This window comes from Cyrtonyx montezumae, unplaced genomic scaffold (assembly GCF_038088225.1).
Source record: "Cyrtonyx montezumae isolate F1298 unplaced genomic scaffold, pur_monq_1.0 scaffold_1, whole genome shotgun sequence".
NCBI classification, from domain to species: domain Eukaryota; kingdom Metazoa; phylum Chordata; class Aves; order Galliformes; family Odontophoridae; genus Cyrtonyx; species Cyrtonyx montezumae.
In genome coordinates, this window is record NW_027071825.1 from 6715480 (window position 1) to 6743418 (window position 27939).

Genomic DNA, 27939 nt, shown 5'->3' on the forward strand with positions numbered 1-27939 from the left:
ATGATCTGGATGAAGGGTTTGTGTGCATACTCAGTAAGTTTGCAGATGACACCAAGTTGGGAGAAAGTGTAGATCTACCTGAGGATAGGAGGGCCCTACAGAGGACTGGATTGCTGGGCTGAGGTCAGTGGGATGAAGTTCAAGACCAAGTGCTGGGTCCTGCCAAGCAGCGAAGTCCAATTTTCAGAAGATCTAGGCCTTACTTAGTTCAGCTTTGTTCTGCAAAGTGTATAGATTTGCTAGCAGCTACACCACATGCTTTCATTCCTGAATGATCTTATAACCACAGTCGTTTCCCACCTATGAGCCTAGAAGTGGGCAAAGTGAGGCTGTACCTGAGCAAGTAGACATGCCTTCAATTCTTAGGTTAAACCCAGCATGTTTAGAAATGATCAGCTCTTTTAACCACCTCATTTCTCAGTTTGTGGCTTCTACGATGTGCAAAACAGAAAATTCACACTTATGTTTAGGTATGTACCCAAAATGTTTTCTTATTTCTTGAATTACTTTGGAGAAAACAACCTCCAACTCCTTCAGGTGCCTATGATACAATGTTTAAGACAGCCAGAGCTAACTTGTACAGAGCAGTGAGAATGACGGATGATTTAATTCCCATTTCAATTACTTAACCACAGGATTGTCATTCAACTTCATTGAATTGTGGTATATTGATTTCTTTTGTGACTCAAAATATTTTAATTTTTAAGAAAAAGATAGTTTGATATTCAGTTTATGTATATAAATCTAGAATAATCTGCCTTTTGCAGACAGGATAGTCAATTGGTAAGACCCCACAATACCCAGTAATTTTTATAAAGAGTTCTCCCTGATCTCACTTAGCCAGTATCTCTTGCTTTGCAACCCCACAGGACAGAAGTAATGCAAAAGCCCTTGAGGCCTAGAGGAGAGAATTGTAACATAATGAACTTTTAAATTTCAATAACCCTTAACAAAAACTGGTAAAAAGCTCCCACAGTGTGAAATCAGAGTTTGAGATTATCATTTGATGTGAATTACAGGCAAGTAAAGGGAAAAAGTTCACCAAAGCCTTTCACTCCTTCCTATCCAAGCTCAAATTAACAGTTCTAGGTCTTGTTTCTTTTTGTGCCAATTAATGCTACAGATCATCCCTTAAATCACTTCTAAGCTCAATCAACACATAGACCCCAAACTTTCATTTTTTGAGGAATATGGTAAGCACTCAAGTGATTACCCTTGAAAATCTCGGACCCCATGTCAACAACAGAAAGGCCAGGTGTAGTGAGTTTGCTAATTCTTTCCAGGTTTCAGGGCACTGCTCCTTTGCAGGTGATCAGCAGCTTCTGGAAACCCTCCATCTAGGTAAGAGCTTTTGCACCAGCAAAATGAAATATTTTTGATGTTGTTCCATTTTTTTTTTCCATTTGACAGCTTAACCTATAGTTAAACTTCCATGGAAGAGCTCCACAGCCTAAGCTGGGCTTTATATTTAAGGGAAACTTCTTGTGGACCCTTTGTCCTTCCTGGCATGTTTCTCAGGAATGCACTAATCAGGGAAAAGCCACTCTGCACTTGTCCCTTGGTCTCTCATCTGTGTCTTATTTTCTAGACTAATCTTGTGGTTTTTACCTCAGCCCATCACATTTTGCCTCCTCTTTGTGGCTGCTCTTGGACAGCCCCCAGTATGATTTTTGAGTAAGTTTGGAGTTCTGTGCAGTTTCTTGCGCTCTGAGGTTTCTGCAGAAGGGCAGTACAGGCAACGTCACAGTTCATGAACAGCAGCCCCTTTTGGTCGATAAATAAAAGCTTCTATGCATGGAAAAATCTACCATACAGTAAGATTGGTCTATGTTACTGATGCTGAGGTTTTCACTAGTGAAAGCTAAGAACTTCTCACGATGAGCATTGCAGGGACGATCCGTGATGCTTTTCTTTTCTGGCCAAAAGAGGGAGCCCTCACAGAATTATATATGCTGCTTACTTCGGGGAACTGCTCTTTAAGAAGGCCTGATTTTAGGGCAGCATGCTATCATACAAAGCTTATGGCCTTTTCAGTTAAGAAGAAAAGAATTTTGTGGCACAGGTAACATGAGATGTGAGTCTTATGCTCTTTGGATTCTCAGTGACTTTAGATCACTAAGAAAGAAAATACATTTTTTGTTTTTGGAGTTATACAGCTAGCTGATGTTATTAAGTATATGATGTGGTTTACATTAAATATCGTATATTAGCACTCTGGGGTTGGAAATAGCAATCCTGGCAGATTGGCCAGTACTGGTTGGGCACTGGAGTTACTGGAAAAGATATATCATTTTTTTTTCTGTTCTGATACAGGCACCATTCTGCCTTCTGTTCACGTGAGCTGCAGGTATCGAAGGTGATGTCTGATTCACCTCTTAACCAGCCTGGAATGATTTATTCTGAAAGACAAGGTTTGTAGGGTGAGGAAGAACCTCCCAGTTTGTCTGATGGTATAAAGGGTAAATAATCACTTCTTTTTTTTTCTTTTGTAATTGCTTGTGTGCCAATCTTTAGAGGGACATTAGGAATGCAATGTATTGCTGATTTTTATCAGTGGACTGGGTTTAAAGGGCTGCAAAAGCAGAAACACTTTCATTACTGTTTATCTTTAAGGGAAAGCTTTTGTGTTGGGTCTGCAACAGAAAACAGCATCAAATAATAAGTTTACCAGAGAGGCTCAGTAAGCGTTGATTCATAGCTCACCCTTACCTCTTTTCTGAGCCTGAAATGGCTAAAGGGAAATCTGACCACACAAATTACAAGTATTTTAGGTGATCTCTGCCATCTTTTCTGAGCCTGTACTGCTCCCTAGACTAGTTCTCTTTTGAAGAATTTTTCAATCTGATGGCTTCTGTGGCTCTATGGCTCAGATATCCAACCGGTATTTGCTTGGCACAGTGCCTTCGTTTTCCATTGGGATGCAGTTTGGGTGGATATGACAATCTAACATTTCTTATCTCCCCAGTTCTTCTTATCTGTAGGCCAAACCTACAGAATAGTTAAAAGTTTATATATATATATATATATATATATATATATAAATAATCTGATCTGTTGAGATATTCTGTTGAATATTTTAAAGTGCAAATTCAGAGGCTTCAGCATTGCTGGATAAGATTCTCAAGAATATGTTAGTGCTTATGGGATGTTGGGTGCCTAATGCACACCTAGGTCAGCTGCTCTAGAAAATATCACTTTATGTGCACTGCTCTTGGCGAGATTGAAGCTTTATATGGTGGAGTTGTTGCATCAGAGTAAAATACAGTTTAGAAATGCATACCAATGATTTGCTGTTAATAGGTATTGTGTGAAGATTGCTTTGTGATTGTTGTAGTATAATAGCAGTAAGATTCAGAATAAGCGCAAGGAGTTGATTGGCTGAGATGGGAAGGATCACATTTAGGTGATAACTTTTTCTTCTCCATTATCTTCCTATTGTCTTTTTGAACACCATTACTATTCTCAGTCCTTTAAAGAAACGTATGTGAGACTCAGGGCAGCAGCTAAGTCAATTGCAATCAAACTACGTGATGAAACAGAAAAATCAACCCACAAATAATGTTATGCATTTTCTTTAAAAGAAGAGCATTCAGAGTTAAGACTGAAATGACCAGAACTGTTGTTTCCAGACATTTTGTGGATGTTCAACATAGGTAGTGTGCCTCCAAGCATTGGATGCTCCTATGTGCCATATGTGCTGCGATTCTGAAGCAATACAGCAGATGTTTTAGGTGATCAATTCAGAACTCAGTGGCTTTGTTTAGTTCTCTCCATTCCCAATTTTATATGATGTGAATGTGCCTGTCCTCATAAGGAGAGGAACCATTCTGTGTTTAAAAATCTGTGCATAATTCAAAATGTACACAGTAGCGACACTTAAAGCTCCCTAACCTAGAAAATCTCATGCTCCTGAGAGCCTCAAATGCCAAATTAGGAAAAGCTATGGCTGTTTTTTTTTGTTTTTTGTTTTAGTTTAAATGTACTATACAAGTTGTATGAAAGTGGACAGCTCTGATTTCCTTGTTGATCAGAGGGGCATGGGACCAAGTTTAATTGTTTATTCATTTTTCACAAAAGTTTCATACTCTTTCTATGTAATCTTCTCCAAAGCCAGCTTCCTAATGGCACCTTGTTACCTGCTGTCTTCTTCATGTAATGTTTTGCCAGCTCTTGATATGGAAAGTGCCTTTTCTGCCATAAGATGTTCTAAACCCTTTTTCTTTATTTATTTATTTTTATTATATTTATTTACTTATTTATATCCCAAGGAGCCTTTTAACAGTAATCCTAAATGACTTTATTTAGTTTTCTGATCACCTAGTCTGGAAATCTGTTCAGGCTATTAAAAAGCTTTTTTGAAAATACGAATTCTCTTGTATCATCTGTCTTGTTTCCTCTTTTTGTTTGGGGTTTTTAAAAAGAGTTGAGTGCTTGCATTTTTTTTTTCAGTTCTGACAGCATGGATATGTATGTGATGCCATAACTAGGCAGTAAAGACACTTCTGGGGTGATCTAGAAGGAATAAATCTGGCAACACCTATTCTCCTGTGGGTCTTGGACAGGCAAGGTTGAGGTGTGTCATACTCCTGTGCTGGTCTATGGCACTTCCAATAGCTGAACCCAGGCTGCTGGGGATTTTCTATGCTGAAGGAAAAATGTTTTCTGTCTTCAGGGCCTCAAAAGAAAGATTTAAGCTCTCTGTGTGAGGAGTGAATCTGACATTTGGTTTTGCCACTGTACATTGGAACGTTTACATCTGTGAATGGATCTGGGTGGATGTTTGGTGTTTACTTTGTTTTAAAAGAAGTCCTGAAATATAGCTGCCTGACACAAGGCAGTTCAGGGTATGAGCAAGGATAGATTTTCCTCTTGTGTTCACTGATGGAAACTTTGTTCACCTTTTGTGTAACTGTGAAATTGTCTTGAAATGATGGACTGATTCTTCTTTGTGAATTACTCTTGACACTGCAGAGCTCTTTTGTTAACTAAAAAAAACTTGTACTTGTTGGGGAAGTCAAATATTATCCCAAATGCGCTCTGTAAATGTTTCTTCTAACATCAAGAGAATTAATTTTTAAGACTAGTGTTCAATCAATGTTTGGAAGCCTATTGGTTTTCCTGTAATAATAGAAGAACGTAAGTGACTGACGGAAGCAGTTTAAATGCAGATTATTATTTTTTTTTTAATGAAAAGTGGAAGGTTCAGAGTGACTCACAAATCATAAGTAAACATTCATATTTCAAGTTTTTGAGATTAAATATATTTTCTGTGTAAACTGAGGAACTGCTTTGCAGTAGATTCAGAATGTATTTTACTCCTTTCATCGTTGGATGCTGGTTACATGTACGTGAATAAATCTTGGCTTTTGTCTTCTGGATATGTGATTCTGAGTAACGCAGTCTGCCCTCAGTGACTGTCTCAGCAAGTGGAATTGAAGAAATTCATCCTTTGGTTGGACTGAGCCATGGAGCAGCTGCACATTGAAGCAAACCCATCAGTTTTATATAAAATTCATTGAGTTAATATTTGGTTCCTTTTTCTCTTCCACAGAAGTCCCTGTGGTTTGGGTGCATCACAGAACAGGCTTAGATTTGTCAGAATTCTGACAAGTGCTTGCTGTATGTTTTTAACCACCATTAGATGTATATCAGATAGCAAGCCCCCAATGAATTGCTTATAGCAACAGTAAAAGAGCAGTAATTTTAAACAGTTAGCAACCAGACTAATGAAAAGAGGATTTCAGCCCTCTTATCTCTGTTAGCTGTACAGGACAAATGTTGTTCCTTATTTTATTAGTCAGAATAACCTGACATAGAGCAAAGAGAGAAATAAAACAGTAATATCTGGATGGCCTCATTTTCTTCCACAGATCCATCTGAGGCTGCTCTTGGGCAAGTTAACTCAGCTCAGTGATTCTGATGAAACATTTTTTTTATTTTCTCCTTGAATATAACATAGTATATAGAACACATAGCTGTTTTCAGAGTCATTTTTACTCAAATTGTTGAAATTATTTTCATGGATTAAAGAATGGGTTTGTGCTAAAATGCCAAATGTCAAAAGTGGGATCAAAATGCTCAGATCTAGATGTCTAAGGTCATGTGTCACCCTGGTGTTCTGGTAGTCTCCATCTTATTGACTTTTGCTAACATTTCTAAAATCACCGTCCATAGATTAAATGTGAATTTTGCTGAAAAGTATACAAAGGCAGAGTGATCCTAGGAGTGTATAAGGAGACTCAGTACTCCTTATTAATTTTTGGGAAATTCACTATAGGATGCAGCCTGAGTGGACCTTGATTCTGGTTCTGTGGTTCAGGATTTTCAGATACAGAAATTTGATGATGATTTTTAGAATATGCCATAAAAAACTACTAAGAAATTGCTTTAGAAAGGAATGAGGAAGTGTTGAGTTTGCTTGGGAATTAAGGTTCTTTTGACCTGTGGATATATCCTGCACCCACTGCTGCCATTTGACTTCTCTGGACAGTGTTTTCAGTGGCTGTAATTTAAAATCCAGTATTTAGAAGAATGACATTGGACTACCCCGAGAGGTTTTCTAAGTGAATATGAGAAGCACTGGTCCAGTTTGGGAGGAAAAAAAAAGTTATTTAAATATATATAATAGAAACTCACTGCCATGGATTTGTAGAAGCAAACAAACTCAAACTGAAATTAGATGAAAAGCTTGAAATTAGATGAGACTGCAGATGCTGGACATATAAATTTATATTTGTCCAAACATACTAGGTTCTAATTTAACTTTTCACTATTATTTTGATCATACTGTCTTGACGTGTTTACAATAAACAAGCAAATTTGAACAGTATGAAGAGAAAGTACTGCTAGAGAATGAAATCATCCTAAGTACCACATGGAAGCTTAGTTCTTTCTCCTCTTAGTCATACTTGTCCCTATTGCAGATAAATCTTTGTTTATAAAGTTACCTTGACAGCTGGAGCAGGACTTGCAGGAATGGAGTTAGCTGCCTCCATGATGCAAATGAAAAAATGCTGTTTTTGTCCAGCTGTTGTGCAAATCTTTGGAATCTGATATTTCCAGTCTGCTGATTTACATTCCCATAATATTAGCAGCTTGAAAATGCAAATTAAACTAGTCTATAGCATTTCATCTGTGTGGAGGAAATGAAAAAAGAAGAATGAAAGAGGAAAGGTGAATGTGATGTGAGTAGATGGCTGGGGAAGCTAGAAGTGAAGATTAGAAACTGAAATTCTCCAGTCTGGTGCATTGGAAATCAGTTTCATTGACTTCCCTCATGCAGATTTCCTTTGGCTTCTCAAAATGATGCTTCTCTAACCACGCACCTGTGGCAGTTGTATTGCTGTGATTCTGTCAGTATCCTGTCTTATATCAATTCCTCATCTAAAGGTGCGTAATGTGTATGCAGTTTTACAAACATTTACTCCTCTTGCAAAAATGAATAGACACACCATGGTATATACACAACTGTGTGCACATACATTAATATTTGCATATGTGTGTGTGGTTGTATGCACCTTACTTTTACTTGTGTGTGTGTATATATGGTTTTAGTCATTTTAACTGCAAAAGTTGCTTCCAAAACATAAGAAGCTCTGTCTTTTCCTTTTGAATGCTTGGAGCTGTGGCTGTGAGATAACTGTTGGCTTTGAAATGGAATGCTGATGGTTCAAACAGAAATCACTAGACAAAGATTTTGGAGCTGATATAGACTGTAGATCTCATGGACACCATTTGCCAGTTATTAAGTTCTCCCAGTATTTGCTCTGCTTTGTGTCATACAGAAAGCTTGGCTACTGGAGGCTTATAGACAAAAGTTTGCTGTGCTTGTCGAGCTCAACTGTATGCTATTGAGGTTGGTTTGTTTGTTTGTTTTTGTCTTTGTATTTTTTAATAAAGTTTCTGAGATGCTTGATTGAAAGATTCTAGAAATGCAACACACTATCGAGGCTTTCTTCTAAATAAAATAGCATGCATTGTGTGTGAGTCAATCAGTTGCCTGTATGTATTGGCATCTTTGAGAGAAAAGAAAATATATTTTGAGTGTTTGCAGAATACCTTCAATCACTGAACCACTGGAAATTCCTGTGCTGTATTCTCACACTGCTCACCTGCATCTCAGGCAAACTCCGACACCATAACAGAGAATAATGCCCAAGATAAAACCAGATATTTCACATGAAATCAAAAGTAAAGTCAGGGAGCTTTTGGAGAGGGAAGAGAGATGGGGCTCTGGGGAGTCAGAGAAAATGGCAGCAAGAGAAGTTGTGTGTTCTCATGTTTATTTTCACTGTGTTGCTGGATCATAGGGACTTCTTAACGCATAATTCAGTTTTTATGCATGAAAATGCATTAATTTACAAAAAAAAAATTTATATTCAGAAGAAATTCAACTCTTCTGTTGCATCTATTATGTATCCTCTTTTTTCTTTTTCTTTCTGTTCATATTGCTGTCCTAATGGTATGAAGCCACAGGAGTCCTGTTACTTAAAAGTTTATCAAATAAGTGTTTTCTTTGACTTCACCCAGGTGCATTAGGGAGGGGATCTGCCAGTGCTGTGATACAGAGCTTTGCTGTGTGGTTACATGCTGCCCTGAGCAGAATTTCAACACAGTGCACAAGCCAGCCTGAGTGCAAACACATGCTGCTACCCAAACAAGGAAATATTTAACTTCCAAAGGAAGAATCTGTTAACAAAAATTTCTTGCATTTCAGAAAGCTTCCAATTGACTTCCTCAGATTTCTTGTTCTAGGTCTGTTTGTTTGTTTTCCCCTCTATTTTGCTGAAAAACAGAGTTCTATGAACAGTATTTTCTTTGCATCAAAGTCAGCATTCTTGCCCCCATAGTGTAACAGCTATTCCGTGATTTGTTGAATTAAGTAGTAATTAGCATGGAGAGAGCAAGGCAATTGTTCAGGTTGGATGAGGGTGCTGCAGCTTACATCCCAACCTTGATAACTATGTAGTTAATTATACAAAGGAAAAGAGAGGTTGGGAGAATTGATCTGCTGGTCAGGGTGTGCATGGCTGAAGTTCAAGCTCATGTTCCAGGTGGAGTAGAGCAGAGACAGGAACCTGTGGTTTGTGCCTCCCTTAGTGTGTGTCCGCAGGATCCTGCAGTGGCACTGCTAATTCTAAAACTGCATGTGTTGGAGGTTAATCTGTCTTGTCTGTTATCTAAAAAAACCCATAAACAATGGCTACTTAGTCAATAACCAATTACTGCTATAGGTAGATATGCATTGTTTCTAATTAAACATTCATTGAATACTGTTGTTTACCCTCTCCCCACATCCTTAAATGGTGCAGTATCAAAGTTCATAATTGCTTTCACTGATCTATCACTTTTTCTGTCCAAATGCTGCTCCTTTCCTTCATAAGACTTAACATATGACAGGAATTCATAACTAAAGAATGGCTCCATTATGCCTAAGAAGTGACCTCCAACACATATGGATTTTGTTTTTTAATGGCACTCTGTGTGGTCTGTATTTTATTTCCTGCCCTGTTTACTCATTCTTTTTTTTTCCCAAAATAAATAAAATTTAAGAAGAGTTTATTAGCTCCTGCTACTTACTGTGTACTTCAAGACATAATCTGCTGTTTGTGGCATTACAATAATCTCTATAGGCATTAAGTAACTGATGTCACAAACACAGGATTATAACCACAGCTCTGCAATTTACATAATAATACACCAAACTATGAAAAACCTGCTTGGTGGTTTGTTACCAAAACAAACCCATTAAAATACTGAGTTAAATTGTGGAATGAGTAGATTCTGAAACTTTGCAGACTAAGTACGTAGGCTTCATTAACAGATATGCACAGCCTGCTAGTGCAACTGCAAAGAAGCTTGAGTCAAATCTGAATGTGGGGTCAGACTGTCAAGACACCAAATAAATGGGATTTATCCTCTTCCTTTGCTTCCTGCAGGCCCAAAGCTTTTACGGGAGAGAAGAGCTAAGTACAGACAGGATATTGACTATATAATTCCTTCTTCTTCTCCAATCTTTACTGAGGCAGAAATACCAGTACGTGTGCGTATACTCTGCACATGATGTGAGGTGACTACAGCTCTGGTTATCTGCAGGTCATTCAGACCTTCGTTAACTGGGAAGGTGGAATCCTATGAAGTTGAGACTTCTGAGTTGTTTGCCATTTGAATTCAATGAAGTGATTGGTTTTGCTGCCATATTGTGACGTGGCTGAAAGACTGCACTGTTAAATTGTCAGATGTCCTTTTATGTGCTCATCTGAGAGGATGCATTGTATTATATGCGTAGTATACATTGTTAACGATATAGTTGCTACAATTCTTCTTTATGTTACTTCACCAAAGTGTATGAAGATGCTGTGTTTTGTTTGTTGATGTTGTTGTTTAATGCAGATGCAGAAAAACAGAGAAAATATTGTCATCCATCATAACTCTCACTGGCAAAGTTAAGGATCAGTTTATTCCAAAGCAGCTCATTCCTCATCTCCTTCCTTCTAGAGATAAGAGAGCTTTAATGACTTTTTGTTGCAATTGCAAATATTTATAGGGAACTGATGGACTTTGTTGATTCCTTGTGGTTCAGTTAGACTCCAGATAGTATCTTTATGAGTGCTCTGTTTGTAAATAAGGCAACTTATCGATAAAGCACCAGTAGATGTCACTCAAGAATATATGGAAAAAATTGTGTGACCAATAAAAGTGAGGGCTCACGTGGAAAATTGCAACCTCTGTGTGGCTGCTTTGGGCAGTGATCCACTGCTTTCAGTGGTATCCTGCTCAACAAGCCTCTGGGGCAGTGACTTACTTCTGCCATCAGAGGAACTAGACAGTGTTTTCATATGCTCAAAGTGATCATACATGCTTTTTCAATATTACCTAAGTCTTCATTGTGTTGATGTTCTTTCTAAATAGGTTCTGAACACAGCAGGACAAAAGAACTAGGGAGGAGCTTATTAATAAATAATACTTTATGTATGAGTACTGTATGTATGAGCAAGCGTAGAGTCTTGCACCTAGGGAGGAATAACTGCGTGCACCAGTACAGGCTGAGGGGGTGACCTGCTGGAGATGAGCTCTGGCACAGGGTGCCCAGAGACGTGGTGGAATCTCCTTCTCTGAAGATGTTCAAGACCTGCCTGGATGCCTACCTGTGCGACCTGGGCTAGGGAGCTGCTTTAGCAGGATGGTTGGACTCAGTGATCTCTAGAGATCCCTTCCAACCCTACAGTTCTGTGATTCTGTGATTATATTCCAGAGATTAATAGTCAAAGCAAGGAGGAGAATATGTTTTAGCTACTTGTTCAGCAATGTTTCTGAAAAATATATCCTTGGCATTAAGGTTTTGTGAGAGAAATGTGTGAGTGTCAGATATTAAGTAGAATACTATGTGAAATGTAAGGAGGAGCAAAGTAGCTTAATGGATTGGTGCTGTCTTTTATCATTTTGACTTGGTTTTGATTCTAAACTAGAATCGAATTATCAAATATTGCAAAGATCAAATGTCTGTAGAGGTCACTGTTAAAATGGTTTTAAATGCTCATTATAGCTCTTAGCATGAGCAACAACATATCCCAAACCATTTTATAAATGTTCCCACCATACCTATATTATCAATAATTGATTCCACAGAGTAGGCTACAGCAGATGCAATTTACTCAAACCCCAGTCAAGTGTCAACAAGCTGACTGGTTCATTTTATCATGAAGGTAGGGAATGTTATCAGCTAGTAATAAAGAAAGTACAAAATGTGAGATCTTGTTTCACTGTATGAACAAAAGCTTGTTTTCAGGATGGAAAGATTATTGTTGCTTCACATCGTAATGTAACTTTAAATAATAATAATAATAATAATAAAAAGCTTTAAATCTTCAGATTTTCCGTTTTAACAGGATTTGAATTAGTATGTTATTGGGGTCATTACTTAAAATGAAATTCTCTTTTCAGCAACGTCACACACTCTGAAGGGAAGGAGGGCGTAAGTAGAGAAATTCTCATTTGAGAAACTAGGCAGATGTGAAATGCTCACATAATCTTATCTACATTATTTCTACATAATTTTATCTAAATCTTCATTACAAGGCTTTTCCAGATGTTGATTAGGCCTAAATATTTCTTAAGCAGTCCACAAACAAACAACAGAAGGAAGGTTTTCACTTTTCCATTACAGAACATCTCTTACATGTGAGCAGAACACACCAAGGCAGCTTGGCACTCATCTTCTGGCAATGCAAATGGATGGGGTACAGCCTAAACTTTTCCTTCACAGCTTATAATTTCTTTTATGTCACCATAGCACTTTTATAGAAAAAGAGAACTTAAAAATTAAAATTTAGAAATTAGTTTAGAAGAGGCAAGAATACCAACAACTTGTCATAAATCGTCCAGGAAAAAAAAAAAAGTCATCATGCATTTGATTTCAATGTTAAACTGTCTGAACTGTATTGTAGATTTAAGGTGGTAGAGAGAGACTCCTGTTCAAACCATGTTAAACTGGGATGGAAGAGATTGACAGAAGAGACTGAACAGGATAAAATATGTTAAAGAAGACAGTCTTCCTGTGCTCCCAGAGACAATTCCAGCTTTGATTGGGTGGACTGTGGGAGGAGATGCTAGATAGCAGCCTGCCCTTGGGTTCAGAGCTGCAGAAAACACTGCCTGCGGAGCGAAGTTGTTCAAATCTAAAAAGAGCTTTCTGAAGACTAAGTTGATTTCAGATCTGGGCTTAGGAGTTTTGTCATGGCCCACATATGGCCATACTTTTAGGTAGATAGTCAGTCAGTCCCGAGGTTAGGTGCCCCTGCACCCTAGGGAACCCCTATCAGAACACTGCCATCTCCTGGGATGTGGAGGCAAGGATGAGCAAGGGAGCTGCTAGCAGAGGAGCTGCTTCTGTGAAATACTTCCTGATCTTTGCTGGGTGTTGTGTGCTTGGAAGTGATGTTCTAGGACTGAAGGCAGGGGCAAGGATGTCTTTTGGATCCTGGTTAGAGAATAAGTGTTGGAGGAGGAAGATGACTTTATAATTGCTTTTTTTCTTTTTTCTTTCTTCTTTTTTTTTTTTTTTAAATCACTTTCTAACTATATTGACTTTATACTTGACACAGCTTTGGCTGGCAAGTGAGGCCCAGATACATTCAGAATTAGATATGACACGGTTCATTCTTACATGAGAAGAAAATCATCGGTTGCTACAGAAACAGCTCCATATCAGTCTCATGGGGCATCTTTGCATCTGGCTTTTTTCCTTCTCTTTTGCTAATCTGTAGATAAGAGTCAAAGCAACTGCAGCACATCCCACATCTATGTAAAAGGTTGGAGGAACTCTGCAGAGAGCAGTGTGTGGAAGAGCATCTCATAGATAAGCTAAACTTAAATGAATTATTTAATTTACCCTCCTCCCTCCCCCCATTCCTCCCCCCGTTCATATTTATTTTCTAGTTTTGCAACTCTCGCTGAGTTAATTGAGGTTAAAATTAAATGACACCAGTCAGCAAATGTTATAAAGACCACCAGCATCAAGGAAGGGAAAGGAGATACTCAAAAAGGGAGCTGCAAGGAGAAATTTAGGAAGCAATATAAGGAATGCGTTAGAATCTGTTGAGAAAATTGCATATGGCAACAGAATAATATTCCAGATTTGCTTTTAGGCAAGTTATTTAATGTGATAAATTACAGAATTAGTTAAAAATAAGTGCATATTATGGGTGATCAGGGACCATTCTGCACATTTTAGACCAGATCACCAGCTAGGATTTTCAACTGTTTTTTTAAAAAAATGTAATTAATTCTTGATGCTTAATAGATTAATATTTATTGAGTGAATCAATGCTTAATTTATTAAAAATTTGCCTTCCTTGTATTTTAATATGATTTATTACTCATCAGTGCTTATTGCATTAATTAAAGACTTAATTTTATGGAAGTGAACACGATCTGCTGCAGGTTTGCTGCAGAGCCCTGTGCTGTGGGGACTGTGCCTCTGGATAGTACCAATGATGGAAAAACGCACAAAGTGGGAAGCCAGTATGAATCACCAATGGCCTCTTCATGCCTTTGGGCTTTCAAATAGCCAGCAAAGTGAAAATGAGGATGTTGCCCCTTAAGGGTAGCACAGGATTATAGCACTAGAGATAGTGTGATGAAAAAGGGAATCTTTCTGTTTTCCACTTGCACATTATGGCTGATGCCGTGGAAATCATTTTAATGTGTTTTTGTTGTTTTTTAATTTTTAGTTTTATTGTGGTGTGCCTCTTTGCCAGTGTAGGTGAAATGCAGCGTTAGTGATATGGGACACTAACTCCTTCTCAGACCAGGAATGATACTCATTCCATTTTATAGTGCTCTGGTAGTAATTTTTGGGTTTGAATGAGGTTGCCTGAAGATTGGGATAGTCCCAAGTATCTCTGCAGGGGCATGTGTCTGAGAAGTGGAAAATCACTACAGGCAAAACAGAAAAAGCCAGACATCTTGAGATGATTCTTTCAAGAAATCTGTCAAAACAAGGAGAGGGTGATTGTGCTAGGAGGGGGTAACAGCTGCAAGTGGCAGCTTTCATCACCAAAAGGAGAGGAGGATATGTGAAGCCCCATAGCCATGATATTTCGGATGCAATTATTTTAACTGTGGACACTTTGTGTAATATCTTTCTCTTTAAATCCAAATTCTTTTTTTTTTTTTAGCTACTCATATGTGTGCCAGTACAAATGAAAAAAAAAAAATCCATATAGTTACTAGTCTGCTTGCATCCAGCTGAGCCCTGGAAACTGCACAGAGTTAGCCCCTGAGATCTGAGAGCAAGCTTGAATTTCCGGAAAGTGATTGGATCCATAATTAGTGCATTTTTGCATGTTTAAATGCATGATTTTGAGATGTGTTTTGCTGTTTCCTTCTCTCCAGGGCTTGGGCAAGTGTATGCAAGCTTTTCTTGCTGTGCTAAATGAGAGAAACTTCTTCAAGGTCTGCTGAAGGTCAGAGTAGAGGAGTTTTTTCTCCCTGGGTGCTCAGGTCAGGCAGCCAGCACAGAGCTGCAGCCCAGAGTGCCTGGATGGAGCCAGGACCAAGAGCCTGGTGGCATTTCAAAGCCCTCGCAGCATTTAGGTGTTAGATGCGAAATATCAGTGCTGCTCCATTTGAAGTCAGAGAAATAACTTGTGCTTAAAGTTCAACACGTACGCAAGGATTTCCTGAACCTGTAGTTAATTTATTTTCTTTTTCAAGACCAGTTTGAAGGCAGCATCCTGTCAGGAAGAAAAGTTTCACTTTGTTTCATATTGTGTTTAGCCTACTCAGTATGCTTTTTTTTTTTTCTTGCAGTATTGAGTTAAACAATTTAGGTTTTTATTTAATGCTTATTCTAAACCTAATGAACAGCCTTAGGTCAGGACTGGGGACCAGTTGGGCTACACATGCATTTCTCTCTTTTCAAACACTCTACAATCTGCAACCTTCTTTAATGTAGACTATTTATGTTCCACTCTTTTTTTTTTCTTTTTTCTTTTTTCCCCCCAGTGGAGAAGCTTCTACTTTTCTGCTCTAGCTGTTCATTAGATATACAGCCTTTGGAGTTCCAGTTGTGATGAGAAATGTAAACAAAGCTTTTGGCCCAGTGGGTGCTAAGTCGTAGCACTTCATAGCTTTATACGTGTGACTCAAGATTAAGGCACAGAGTCTGTATCAAATTCATCTCATTAGGAGACATTTCTTCTTACAGCTCCTACTGGGTGGCCAGGTCCTTCATTTGTAGTATTTCTTACTTTTCATTATTGCTCTCTGGGAAAAGTCTGGAGTGAGCAGAACTCAGTAGAGCTGGGATAACATTTCTGAATGGCTCTAGTGGAGGTGACACAAGGCAATAGGACAGGTTCTTCTGCTCCATTTTACCAATACCTTGGCACGCCTTAGTTTGGCCTCAGTGTTTTATAATAAATTGAGTGTCAAACATTGCTAAAGTCACGCTCAGAATGCCTTGTCAGAGTAAAGCAAACAAAGAATAATTATGAAAACAGACAGGAATGAGGTTTCTCTCAAAGGTGATTTCCATTGTACAAGAGTTAAGGTGCTGAAGGCCAGCAGTGTTTCAGAAAATGTGTTTTTCTCAGCCTGACGCCTCACTTAGTTTCCCAGCAGGCCAAAATTCAGTGCTGGGTTTGTAACTCAAGTATATCCAGTGGATGATCAGCTGTGTCCACATACTTCATCCAGTGAAGCTCTACTTGCAGAGAAGCAATGAGTTTGGAAAGGAGTTTCATCAGTCGTAATTTCCAGGGATGAACATTCACTACAGGGAGTACCAAGTCAGTGTTTCTTCCTCAAGGACTTTAAGCTGTCACCCAAGGAATACAGTGAATGCAATGATGAGAATTAGCTTAGAAAAAGATCAATAGGGCTGACAATAAATGAAAGTAACACAGACATTATTGAGCAGATTAGGAGAGAGAAATTAAACTGGACAGTATAATGTGAAATACCAGCTAGACACACTAATGATGGGCAAAGTTAGGGAGAAAACAGAAAGTTAGAAAGCTGGGAAGAAGAGGCAGTAACAGGCTGTTTGTGAAATGAGGGATAGCTGTTCCAGTGATGGACGTTTGCAGGCTTTCCAGAAACAACTGTTGGGTTTAAACTTGATATTTGCCATCATAAATCCCTGTATTTTGTGATCTGTACAAATATTCAGTGCTGATCAAGTCTGGCAAGCTTTGGGGTGAGGGATAACTGGTGGCAATGCGATCTGTAAGATAGCTGTGCTCGGCATATAAAGAAACTTTTCTTTTATCAGCCTTGAGTTTGTCTAGATCCCCTTACAAGTCTTTGAAAGGTTTACCCCCAGGCAATATAATTGTGCTTGATCACATACAGGCTATGAGTCAGTGACTGATACGAATAAAGAACTTAGGGTTTCTTGTCTTGGTTCCTTGTCTCCTTCCCTATGGAATCAGTAACCACTTTCATAAATATATTGGTCCATCTGTGCTTCTAGCTATCCATTTCAAGTATCTGCTCAAAAAAAGTAGTGGTAACCCTTTATAAGTGCAAATAAAAACACATTAAAAGGACTGAGCTTGTTGTTGGTTTTGTTGTTGTTGTTGTTTCTCATACAGTATATGCGGATCCCATCCAAAAGAGTTACTGGGAACCATGTAACTTGTAATTAATTCTGCTATAAATGTCAGAACGTTTACTTCACAGGTCTAAGCTCACCCACTAAAATTAGTCTCCTTTTAACAATTCCTTTTATAATTTGTTTTTCAGCAGAGACGGCAGCTTGACCTTCTGACAATAACCAGCCCTGGTAAGTGAGCTCTGCCGCATGGCTCTCTTTTCTTAAAGAGATGGTTGTCTAAATGTATTTTTTCCCCCCCTGTCTCTGACATGCAAAATGAAAAACACTGTTCCCCAGAAAATCTTTCACATAATAACAAGTGACAGCTATATTGTGCTTGGCAAAGCCCCGGGCAGTTATCCGTTCACAGAGCTGCCTCTTCAGACCTTTACTCTATGAATTTGAGTGTTGATATTTCTTTAAGCCTCCTGGGGTTACAGTTAGCGGTATGTCTGCAGGGCAGATGCCCTCAAATTCATGATGTGTGTTCGACTATCACAGAAATGTGAGTTTGACTTTTCTCAGTGGCAAATATGAGCAATTTGGGGAGGAATGGGACGGTGGTGGGAGACAGGAGGTCCAGGGTTGGGTCTGGAGAACCCTGACACGGGGCAGAAAATATTTAGGTGAAATAGAAGTGCGGTATATGATCTTCTCCATAACACCTTTCCTTACTTAAGTATTGAGGAGATAAACCAAAATGTGTTATACTGTGGAAGTGGTGGGCTCCTTGGCATAGTGAGTTCTAAGGTCTCAGTACTCTGGTTAAAATGCTGACTGTTTGAGTAGTTCTTCCCCATCTCCAACCTTAGAGCTGTTGGATTATTGCTGGTTTTTGTCTTGGTTTCATTCTGTTGACTGCTACAGAAGTTTTCTGCCCACCAGCTTCAGACATATGCTATACTCGAGTGGTGCTACCTTTTGGTTATCTTTTCATTTTTCCAGCTGTATATGCATATTAAGCTTTCAGTTTGGCTTTAACTGGGACTAATGAGTTCTGGCTTTAACTGGGAATAGCATGTTAGGAAATGAACAGGTGTTACGGGAAGTGAACAAAATGTGACGCGTGTTTGCTTGGATAGTAATTTTGCATCAATAATTGTTCTGACACTCTAAATGTAGATATCATCTGTGACATGGTTTCTCCTTCACTAACCTTGTTAAAATAATAAGAATTAAAATAAGGAGGAGGAACACTTTGTTGGGACAGATGTTTGAGGCTATTGGCAATTGCATCACATTTTTGCATGTTCACTTTTCATGCAGTTTGCAATTATGTTAATGTATGCTCAGGGCACTTGCTGATAAAAGCAACAATACAGTGTGATACAGCCATTGTCACTATTCTGACTGTAACTTCAAGGACAAATACAGCACTTTTTTTTTTTTCATTTTTCATATCTTCAACATTCTCTATTTCTAGAAGAGAAAGAAAAGGAAAAAAGACCTCTGAGTGTCTTAGTCATAACAGGCACTCAGATCTTGGATAAGGGCACTGAAGACCACCTAATTCTTTAATTTAATTTATTTTTTTTTTATTAATAAGACAAAAGGAAGGTTGAGATCGGGATAACTTTATATGAGACATATCTATAAAAGGAATTTTTGATACCTTTCTTGTAATTTTAAATACAGTAGTGACTGGAACAGTGAAAGGTTGACTTAACTGATTATGTGCATCAGTGTGATTGCAATAAGTAGCTATTGCTTCAGATCTTTCAGTTTAATACAGGAACTTGTTAAATCAACAAAACAATTAGTTGGAATGATCAAAATAGCTAAATTTGAAAACAGCTTCCAGTGGCTGTGTAGGTAGACATGCTGCACTGGAAGGGGGAGAAGCCTCTTGCCTTGCTCCAGGTGACTTCTAAACTCTGAATCACGTATGCATGGCAGTGGCGTAACAGCTTATTTGTGTGTTTAGCTGAACAGATGTGCATCATTAACCTGTAAGACAAATTCAAGGCATTCTGGAGGGGGACAGAAAAAAAGAAAAAAAGAAAAAAAGAAAAAGAAAAAGGAAGAAATGCAGAAAGTAAGAAATGTTTCGTATGCCAAGGTGCACAGCTGACCTGTTCCTGATTTCCAGAAAGCTCCACAACATGCCCCAAACTGGAGAAAGTCTTAGCTTTGCCGTGGGTTTCCAGAAACAGCCAGGCACAAATGATGCATAAGCTGGGAGTGAGCCAGACTCCCTCATGCTTGAATATATTCCTTTGAAGTAACTGACACCCATGTAAAATGTGGAGGGGAGTTCACGGCTTTGCCATACTGCTGAGTAGCTGGAGGAATGTTGAATTAAATTTATCAGTGCTCTTGCCACACTCCTTTCTTCTTGCCCCTTGACATGTGAGTTACAATTAGACTGCAATGCACTGTATGGTTCAGGGTGCCAGATTCAGAGTTGATGTGCTCTGTGGGGTGGGGGAAAGATTTTAAAAATTCATTAGTAGCTGGCAGGGACGTGCTTGCAGGGAGTGGGACATAATGAGGTTTAAGTTTTGGTCATTCAAATTTTCTTTAAACTTAGGCTTTTTCACCTCTGAATTTGATCCAAAACATTGTCTACATACACTTTGTCTACTAGACTTTGGGTTTCAGGAACAAATATTCAGGTGACTTAGTCTGATGTGCCCTTAATTTCTATGTGATCATGTTCTCTAATGCTTAGAACACGCACATGCAACCATGTCACGTTTCGTGGTAACCACTCAATAGCTGCAAATAAGATATCCCTGTTTCTATAGCTTTTCCCTGGAGACAAAGATTTTTGCATCTCCTGTGTTTACAATAATAATATAGCTTTCCAATTTCTCTTCTCTGTAAGGTAAGTTCATCTCCCACAGAAGTATTTTTAATTATTGATACCATAAATGGAAGTGCATTGGAAACTATTGGCTTTGAAAATAGCTAACATGTGATATTATCCAAGAACCATCAGGAAAATTCTTTTGAAATTCTCTTTGATTCAGCCGTCCTCAGGGCTTTATCCTTCTATACCAGTCTCTCTACTGCCAATTTAAAATAACATTCTCTTGAAATCAGTGCAATGTCAGGAGAAATTCATCAGCACCGTAGGTGCATGTTTCCCAGATGTATATAAACCCACCACATTTGGCAGCAGTAAATTGATTGCATTTAAAAAACCTGCAGTAGTTGAATATTCTATAGTGCCTAGCTTGGCTACAGCATGGAATATAAAGTATTTTAAGTCTCTTTCAGCTCTGCTGTAGGAGAAATAAAGTAAGAGCTGACTCCATAATTCCTTCCTCTCGATTTATTCAGACTTTCCCCTGACCACAGTGGGAATTTACGCACACAGATGGAGTGAAATATCCCTGATCTCTGTGGAGTGACACTGAGATTTGATCGGAAATGCTAATCACTGTGTGTGTGCTCTTCCCTAATATTCAAGCTCTTGCACTTTTAAATAGGGAGGAAAGCTAGGTTTTAAAACTATTTATCAGACATATCTATGGGGTGAAATATTCTCCCCCTTTAATATCTTCAGCGCTGCATGCTCTAAAAATGTCTCCATTTCATTAATTTGTGATACGCTGCTACAGTGAATTCTTTTAAGGTGGCTTTAGTTTCTGCCATACATATTTTACTGCTTTAAATTATAGATATAGGACTGTTGCCTAGTTAATTTTCTCTGGTTAGGAAAATATATTTCTGCTCTCCTGGTATTGCATAAAATGATACGTGGGATTTGCTCTATTTTTTAGCTGATTAAGTTTTGCATTTCTACATATTACTGCTTATGAGACCTCAAGTAAAACTGAGGAAAGGAAGGAGAAAAAGTTTTATAGTATATTTGAAAGTTTCATTTAGCCATAAATTCCACCACTAAGCCCCCCTACAAGACTTTTCCATTACCTTCCTGGATAGTTTGGCTATCTACTTCTTTCTAATTGAAGCATGAAAATGATATGAACCCAAAGTCATGAAGCTGGAAGATGGGTATTAGTAAAAAATGATACAGAGTAATAAAATGTGACAGAAAGTTGTTGTCTGCTAAAACTTGGCTACTATTTTTGATGCTCCTTATTAATTAATACTATGTTGATTTTGGACTAAGGAGGTGTCAGGAAATAATGTCTGAGTTTTTAAGCAGCCTGACATAATTGCTGCTCATGTTTGTCAGTGAAACTTCACATACTATTTTATTTTGAAAGATGGTGGAAAAAAGAAATTGTGTTATCTCTTTGCTAATAACTGAATCTTTCATTGCTCAGTGATGAATAGGAGGGAAATCATTTCTTGTATCACTATGGTGGTGATATGAATCCCCCTTTGTGCCAACAGTATTGCAGAGTGACTTGAAAGGAACAGACCTCACTGCTCTGCGAGGTCATAGACCCCATATTGTTTGAACCCGTGGTACAAGAATTTCTTTGCCATAAAAAATAAAACACAGTTGCTGAAGTCTCAGCTCAGAGTGAAATTAGAGTTGTCAGTTTAAGCCGAACCCTAGGAACACTGGAAGAAATTTGTTCCACACTCGGTGATCCTTTAGCAAGATGATGCACTGACAGAGAGCACAGAGAAAACACAGTGCCATTTTAGTGCCATTAGGTTGGTTTTGGCTTTCCTGAGCCTGATTAAGAAATTTGACTATAACCAATTCCTTATCTTCACAGCATCTGAACAGCTGTAAAAATTTTCATTTTCTGTGATAAGGAGAATTAATATCGTTGTTTATAATTACTTACTTGTGCAGATCAGTATCCTCCTAATTCTTATTTATACCTCTCTGCTGGATTGAAAAGAACGATTGCAGAGATGTTAGGTGTCCACTGACTGGTGTTTCTGTTCCTCCTGTCTTTCCCCTGTGTAGACAGTCCTCGCTCACAGCATGTCCCAGGAGAATAAATTCACCCTCACCTGTCTGCCTTTCTCCCCTGACTACTGCCCTTCTGTCTCCCAAAACATCATATATATCCATCTCAAATCTCACACCTCTGAGATATATTGAAATGACTTTTTCTTTTTCTTTTTTTCCTTTTTGGTCCAATAACCAGAGTTTTTCCATTTAGTTACTCGATATTTACTTTTAGTAAGACTGTTTCATCCCACCTTTGCATTTTTTCTTTTAAATGACCTTTTTTGGATTCATGTACAATAAGTGATATTTACGAAGTCAAAATAAGACTACAGAAAGGATATACTAAAGGCTAATCCATTACTTTTGAAGAAAAATATCAAATTTTTGCACAATACCTTATTATTATTCTGGGTCACCATGATGTTTCCATGCACCTTGGCATGTCCCTTTAATTGGATCCTTACATAGGGAGGTCCGGCATGGCTGCATTGAAAGCTGACATTTCTAACTAACTGACCTTTTCAGGCCCAGTGATACTCCTATAATGATTATCCTCTAGCATTGTTTGGACACAATACCACATACTTCACAGCACATAAAGAATATGTTCTTTGAGAACTATTCAAAATGCCCAATCTCAAGTTAGCAAAATGAGAAAATTGGGTGCAAACATTCATCAGAGTGTTATTGTGCAGGTATCGATTTGAATGCCCTTTCATTTCTCCAGGAAAAAGTGTTGTATTATAGAGCTCTAAATTAACTTCTCTTCGTTTTTTTTTTTTTTTTTTTTCCCCAGTAAGTATAAAAAGGTCAAATTCATTCATAAGGCTGAATAGTTTTGCAGGATATAAGCAATAAGATAGCAATCAACCTTCAAATAACCTTTAAAGAGACAGTATATTTTCTTATGACCAGTAATTGATCTGCTCATTAAGTTCCTGTGTACTCTTTGGGGCTCACCTAGCCAAAAATGTGCAAGACCTGTGACAAAAAGGTGTCAGCCAGAACAAAACAGGAATAAATCCTCATGATGAAATATAAATATTTTATAGTCTGGGGGGGGGAGGGGTTTGGAGTTGATGAAAGGTTTGACATTACAATGCAAACTCCTTTAAGTTGACTGCCACAAGGCTGAGTGAAAAAGACACAGAAAAGACCTTGAAGTGTGAATTTGGTATTAGTGAAGGTGATGACGATACAGGCTGGAAATCTGAGTGTATCTTCCTGAGCCCTTTTGAGTGCAGAGGCGGACGTGTTTGGTGATGGCTGCGGGTCCCCCTTGGCACACAGAGGGTTTGTGCTCAAGGAGAAGCTCAGTGGGGCAGGCATCACCGTGTGGTTTCATGTTTAGAAGTTAGATTGCCAGGCAGTGGCTTGCTTTAACCATAATTGCTGTTTGGGTGTATGTGTTTGTGTGGTGGTTATTGCTCTCTGCCTACACAGAAATAAAACCCAAATCTAGCTTGTCCTGCTATGACCTTCAAAGTTCCACGGGCAAGGGCTGCCAGAGCCCAGTTAGAGGGAGCACTGCAGAGCCAGAGCCTTGCTCATGGAGCTGGGGTTGTCTCTTCCAGATACCAATCAGCAGATTAGTGTTCTGTTTGTGTCCATGTTTCTTTTCTACATGTAAATCCGTGTTATGTTTTCAGTATTATTTTTATGAATTGCACATACACCGAGGACTATCTGTGCATAATTGATTACAAGGAGTTGTCTTGGTTTTTATCTTTGATCAGACTTTTCTGAAGCAGTGAGTATCCCAGGTGACGAGGTTGTTTTATGCTGTAAATGTTTGCACATAATGCTTTCTGTTGTACTTCACAACATGCAGAATTAGCTCACTTAAGGGAAAATGAGCAATTTTGTGCACAGGTGTATTGTGCTACTTCTCTTTTTGGGTAAGCTTGAGGAAAACTTAAAATAATCTCCTCCTCTTTCTTAAAAAAAAAAAGACAAAAAACAAGAAACAATAAAAAATCCAGCAGCCTTTTTTTTTCTATTAGATGGCTTTAAAGAGCACGGAAAGCTTTTTTTTCCATTCTAATGAAATTTTAATTAGCAAGGACATCTGTATGGAAACAGTTTCTTCACTCAGGAATTTTTGTTTAATTATCTGATGAGCGACCTGAATGGGACTCTGAAAAATCAGCAAATTCTCCCTAGAGGGAGCAGGGGGTTACACTGGCATCATGAAATGGAGGGCAGTGCAGGGGTGCCTGAGATGAGTGATATCCCTGCCAGAAACTATCCCTGTCTCTGGATTTTTCTGGCTTGCTTGCTGTTGTTCCAGTGCTGCTGGATTGCACCTGGACCCAAACCTTTGCTTGCGACTTTATTTTTAAACCTTGCTGGGCACACGCATCTAGCTGTGCTCCACTTCTATTTTAGCACCCGTACATCCCCTCCCACAAGGATGTCCTTGTGCTGGATATGAGCTGTATGGTACCGAGCTGTCCCTGAATACTCAGTACCTGAAACAGACAAAGCAGTGGTGATGGGTAGGAAAAATGGACAGAGAATGTCAAAAATATAGGATTATTTTAATAGAACTGCTTTTTATTTTTGAGAAGATGCACGCTGCTGTCTTTGCCTCCTTCTCAACTCCCGTGCCTCTCTGCTACTCTTTTTCCTCATTTGCTGCTGTAACAGAAAATGGCCAAGCATTGATGCTCATACAGATAAATGGATGAGATTGAGGAGAAGGGAAGCTGGAACTGCACAAAATAACCTTTTCTTAGCTCTTTTTTTTTTTTTTTTTTTTTATGCAGAACACTTTCTATTAAAGGAGTCAGCCAAGGTCACTGGGAAACCCACAAGAAAGGATAGCCTGGAGCCTTTATTATTATTTTGAGCTTGTAACTTGAAGGCACAAAGGAATTTTTAGGAGATTTGAATGGAGAAGGTGTGATGGATTTGTGAATCCAGACTGAAAGTGCAGGATAACCCGTGGTGGAGCAGACTTGTTCATCACCCAGCACAGCACAGTGTGGTAGGGAGTTATCTGAGGTGCTGCTAAAGGAGATAACGTGGGTACTGCGAGGCGGTTGTATCGCTGCAGTGTCCTTTAAAAGCAGGTTAAAGGAAGGTGAAATACTCTTCTGTCACTGCAGTCTGCTTCTGACGTGGCAGCTGGCTGGGGTGTCAGCACTAGACTGTGCAGGTGCTGTGAGTGCTGGGACAGAGTGCTGGCAGAGGAGCCAGTGATGCAGGGAGAATGGGATGAGGTCTGCAGCAGGGCCTGGGGAGGGCAGCGTAAGCCACAAAGTCGTGTCTGTCGGGCCATACAAATAAAAATGAAAATAAGTGTGTTAGAACCATCTAGAAGACAGCAGGGGATTATATTATTCTTGATGTTTTTATTACAATACCTGCTCTGTTACTCAGCTGTAGCTATTGTCCTTATCCTCTGGGGACTACTTAAAGAAGGAATCATTTGTAATGACCCTAATTTTCCTGCCCATCTTTAGGGCAGTCTCAGAGTGATGCTATATGTTGCTGTGCTGCCATCCCCTGTGCTCACTCTGCCTGTCTGCTGCTCCTGCCAGTGGCTGGGAGGGTGTGGGGCCCCTGGGTTTATGCAGAGTGAATCCTCATCTGGTCACTTAGACCTGCCGCAAGTCTGTCTGTGCTGGGATGCAGTCCAGAGCACTCAAGTGGCCTCTTCTCTGGACCAAACCCCTAATCTCTGACAAAGATCTGATGAACCTAACACTGTAAGCAAGCTCCTGAGGTGCATTAGTACATGATGTAAAACTCAACCCTCTCACCCCAACATTCTGCGTTTTGTTAGTCCTACATTCCAGAACAAGTTCCCAAGCAGCCCAAGCATCCGAAGACAGATGCTCTGAGCTCCACCACCGGTAGGAGCGAAACAAAGCCAGACATCCCAATCCCTCCTCCCAGGCGAGGGCGATCACAGCCATACAGGACTCTGGCGGTGACTCCAGGAGCACTTGTGGCATCTCGACAAATGCCTCCCAAAGCAGGACCCGTGGTGCTGTGCATTTGTACCCAACACAAACAGAGATGCTATATAATAGCACTACTGCTAATAAATATAAACCGTATAGATGTCAGGTTGCCCTGAGAATGTATTCTCCCCACAAACCAGGCGTCTCGACTGTGGTGTTCAGGAATTAACTGCAGGAGTATTACTCTCTTAAGGCTTTGTGTTATAGTTCTGTTTTCTTCACCTTTAACCTGGCAATGGATTATGACCATACTTTCTCTTATAACTAAATGCTCTTCTGTCCTTTGACAAAACAGATTTGTGTCTTTTCATAGCTTTCCGTAGAGGGCTAATAATACATGGGAAAGCTTTACTGCCCACAGGAGACTTTTCCCAGCCGTAATAATAAGAAATGCTGTTGAAAAGTCATGATCAATGTTAATTCAGTTATTTTTCATTTTCTTTTTTTTGTAATGAAATCTTCTACTTTGTGCATTTTATCCAGCACTACCCCATGAATTGCTCATTGGAGAGAGGGGTCATTGGTTATAAAAATGAATTCTCGCTGTTTGTCCTCATACAAAAATAACTGCAATATTTTGAAATGATGTATTCAAGGGAGAAAGAAAAGTGGAGTCTTGGATGTACAAAAGATGTAAATGTTGTTTTCCAGGTTTTATGGTTCCCAGATGCCTCCTCTAATTGCATAGCTAACCCTGAGTTTATTAAGTTATTTTCCAGAGTCAAACTCATTTGTAAACATGTCAGAATAAAAACTAAAATTAAAAAAAAAACAAAGCCTTTGGATTAGAATTCTGGAGTGATAAACAAACTAATTTAGAATGTATTTCCATGTAATTTACATGTGCCAAAATGGGATTGCATGTGGTTTGTAAATACAGGTCTTGAATCTATTTAACGTTGCAGAATAGTGCAAAAGAAATTAATTGTAGCTTAAAAAAAAAAAAGGTTAAAATAATAAAAAGATGGCTTAAAATGGCCCATGTTTGAATGTGAGTCAATGTGCAGAAACTGGTGAGGAGAGATAAGCATGCAGAGAAAGCTGTAAATTCTAGCAGCAACATCTGTAGTAGTTAGAATACTGTGTTTTATAGCAATCCCTTACCTCCCCCCATGGAAATTACTATGGCATCCAGCATATTTATTATTCACTTTCTGTAGGAGTGGTTTTGCTAATATAGTCTTAAAAATAAGGCATGTTTTCTCCCTCTTCATGTTCACTCTTTCCCTTGGTTAATGCCATCAGCTTTATTTGAAGCATCTTGTCCGCTTTTGCCTGCACTCTGGCGCATGATCACCATTTATAATTATCCTGCTTATTGAGGTGGTACCTAAGGACCAATCAGCAAGAAAATCCTCCACCTTGCCAGGCACAATTTCCTGAGAGAGAAGAGGGCTAGGAGACAGAACTTCTTTTGCGAATGAAAATTTTAGAGTACCATGTCCTGCTATTCATTAGCAATGAGGAGCAGATAACAGGAGCTCTTTTCATAATTTTTTCAGGCCGTAGTACTTCTATTTCCATGTGCGGACAAATGTGCCTAAATATTTTCTGGTACTTCTTATTATTTCGTCTCTGGAAATTTGATTTCCCATTTGGATATGAACTATTTTGTATATCTGCTTTGAACATTAATTATTAATTAGATCTAAGCCTCTTTAGCTGTCCATTTCTTTCGAAGGAGGCAGCTGGATTAAAGATGCATCATTATATCGCTGATAAATTAGCCTCTCATCCCAGGAGAAGCCAATTCCTCCTCACCAAGGCTGAGACATACTAGAGGCTGGAATGGAGGAATCTCCCAGCTTCTGCCCATTTGGCGTTTGATGCACAGGGAGCCTACTGGGATGGCTTTTATAATTAAATCACTGACAGTAGTGGAAAAGGGGAATCAGTCCTATATCTTCCAATCTTTCATAGTTACTCCTGGTGAATGGACTTGGTGAGTGGTAGGCTGGTGGTATCTTGATTGTCTTTAGGTTGTGTTTGAAAGTGGGAAGTTAAAAACACAATAGCAGATAATTAAAAAAAAAACAAAA

The 27939-nt window shown here is 38.9% G+C and overlaps 1 protein-coding gene across 1 annotated transcript in view; it reads left to right on the plus strand.

Moving 5' to 3' along the window:
* LOC136050322 (BEN domain-containing protein 5-like) overlaps positions 1 to 27939 on the plus strand; it is an 842375-nt gene that overhangs the window by 431120 nt on the left and 383316 nt on the right. The window contains exon 6 of the mRNA XM_065739166.1: positions 17251 to 17290. Coding sequence (XP_065595238.1) covers positions 17251 to 17290 — 40 coding nt within the window. The remainder of the gene's footprint in view (positions 1 to 17250; positions 17291 to 27939) is intronic.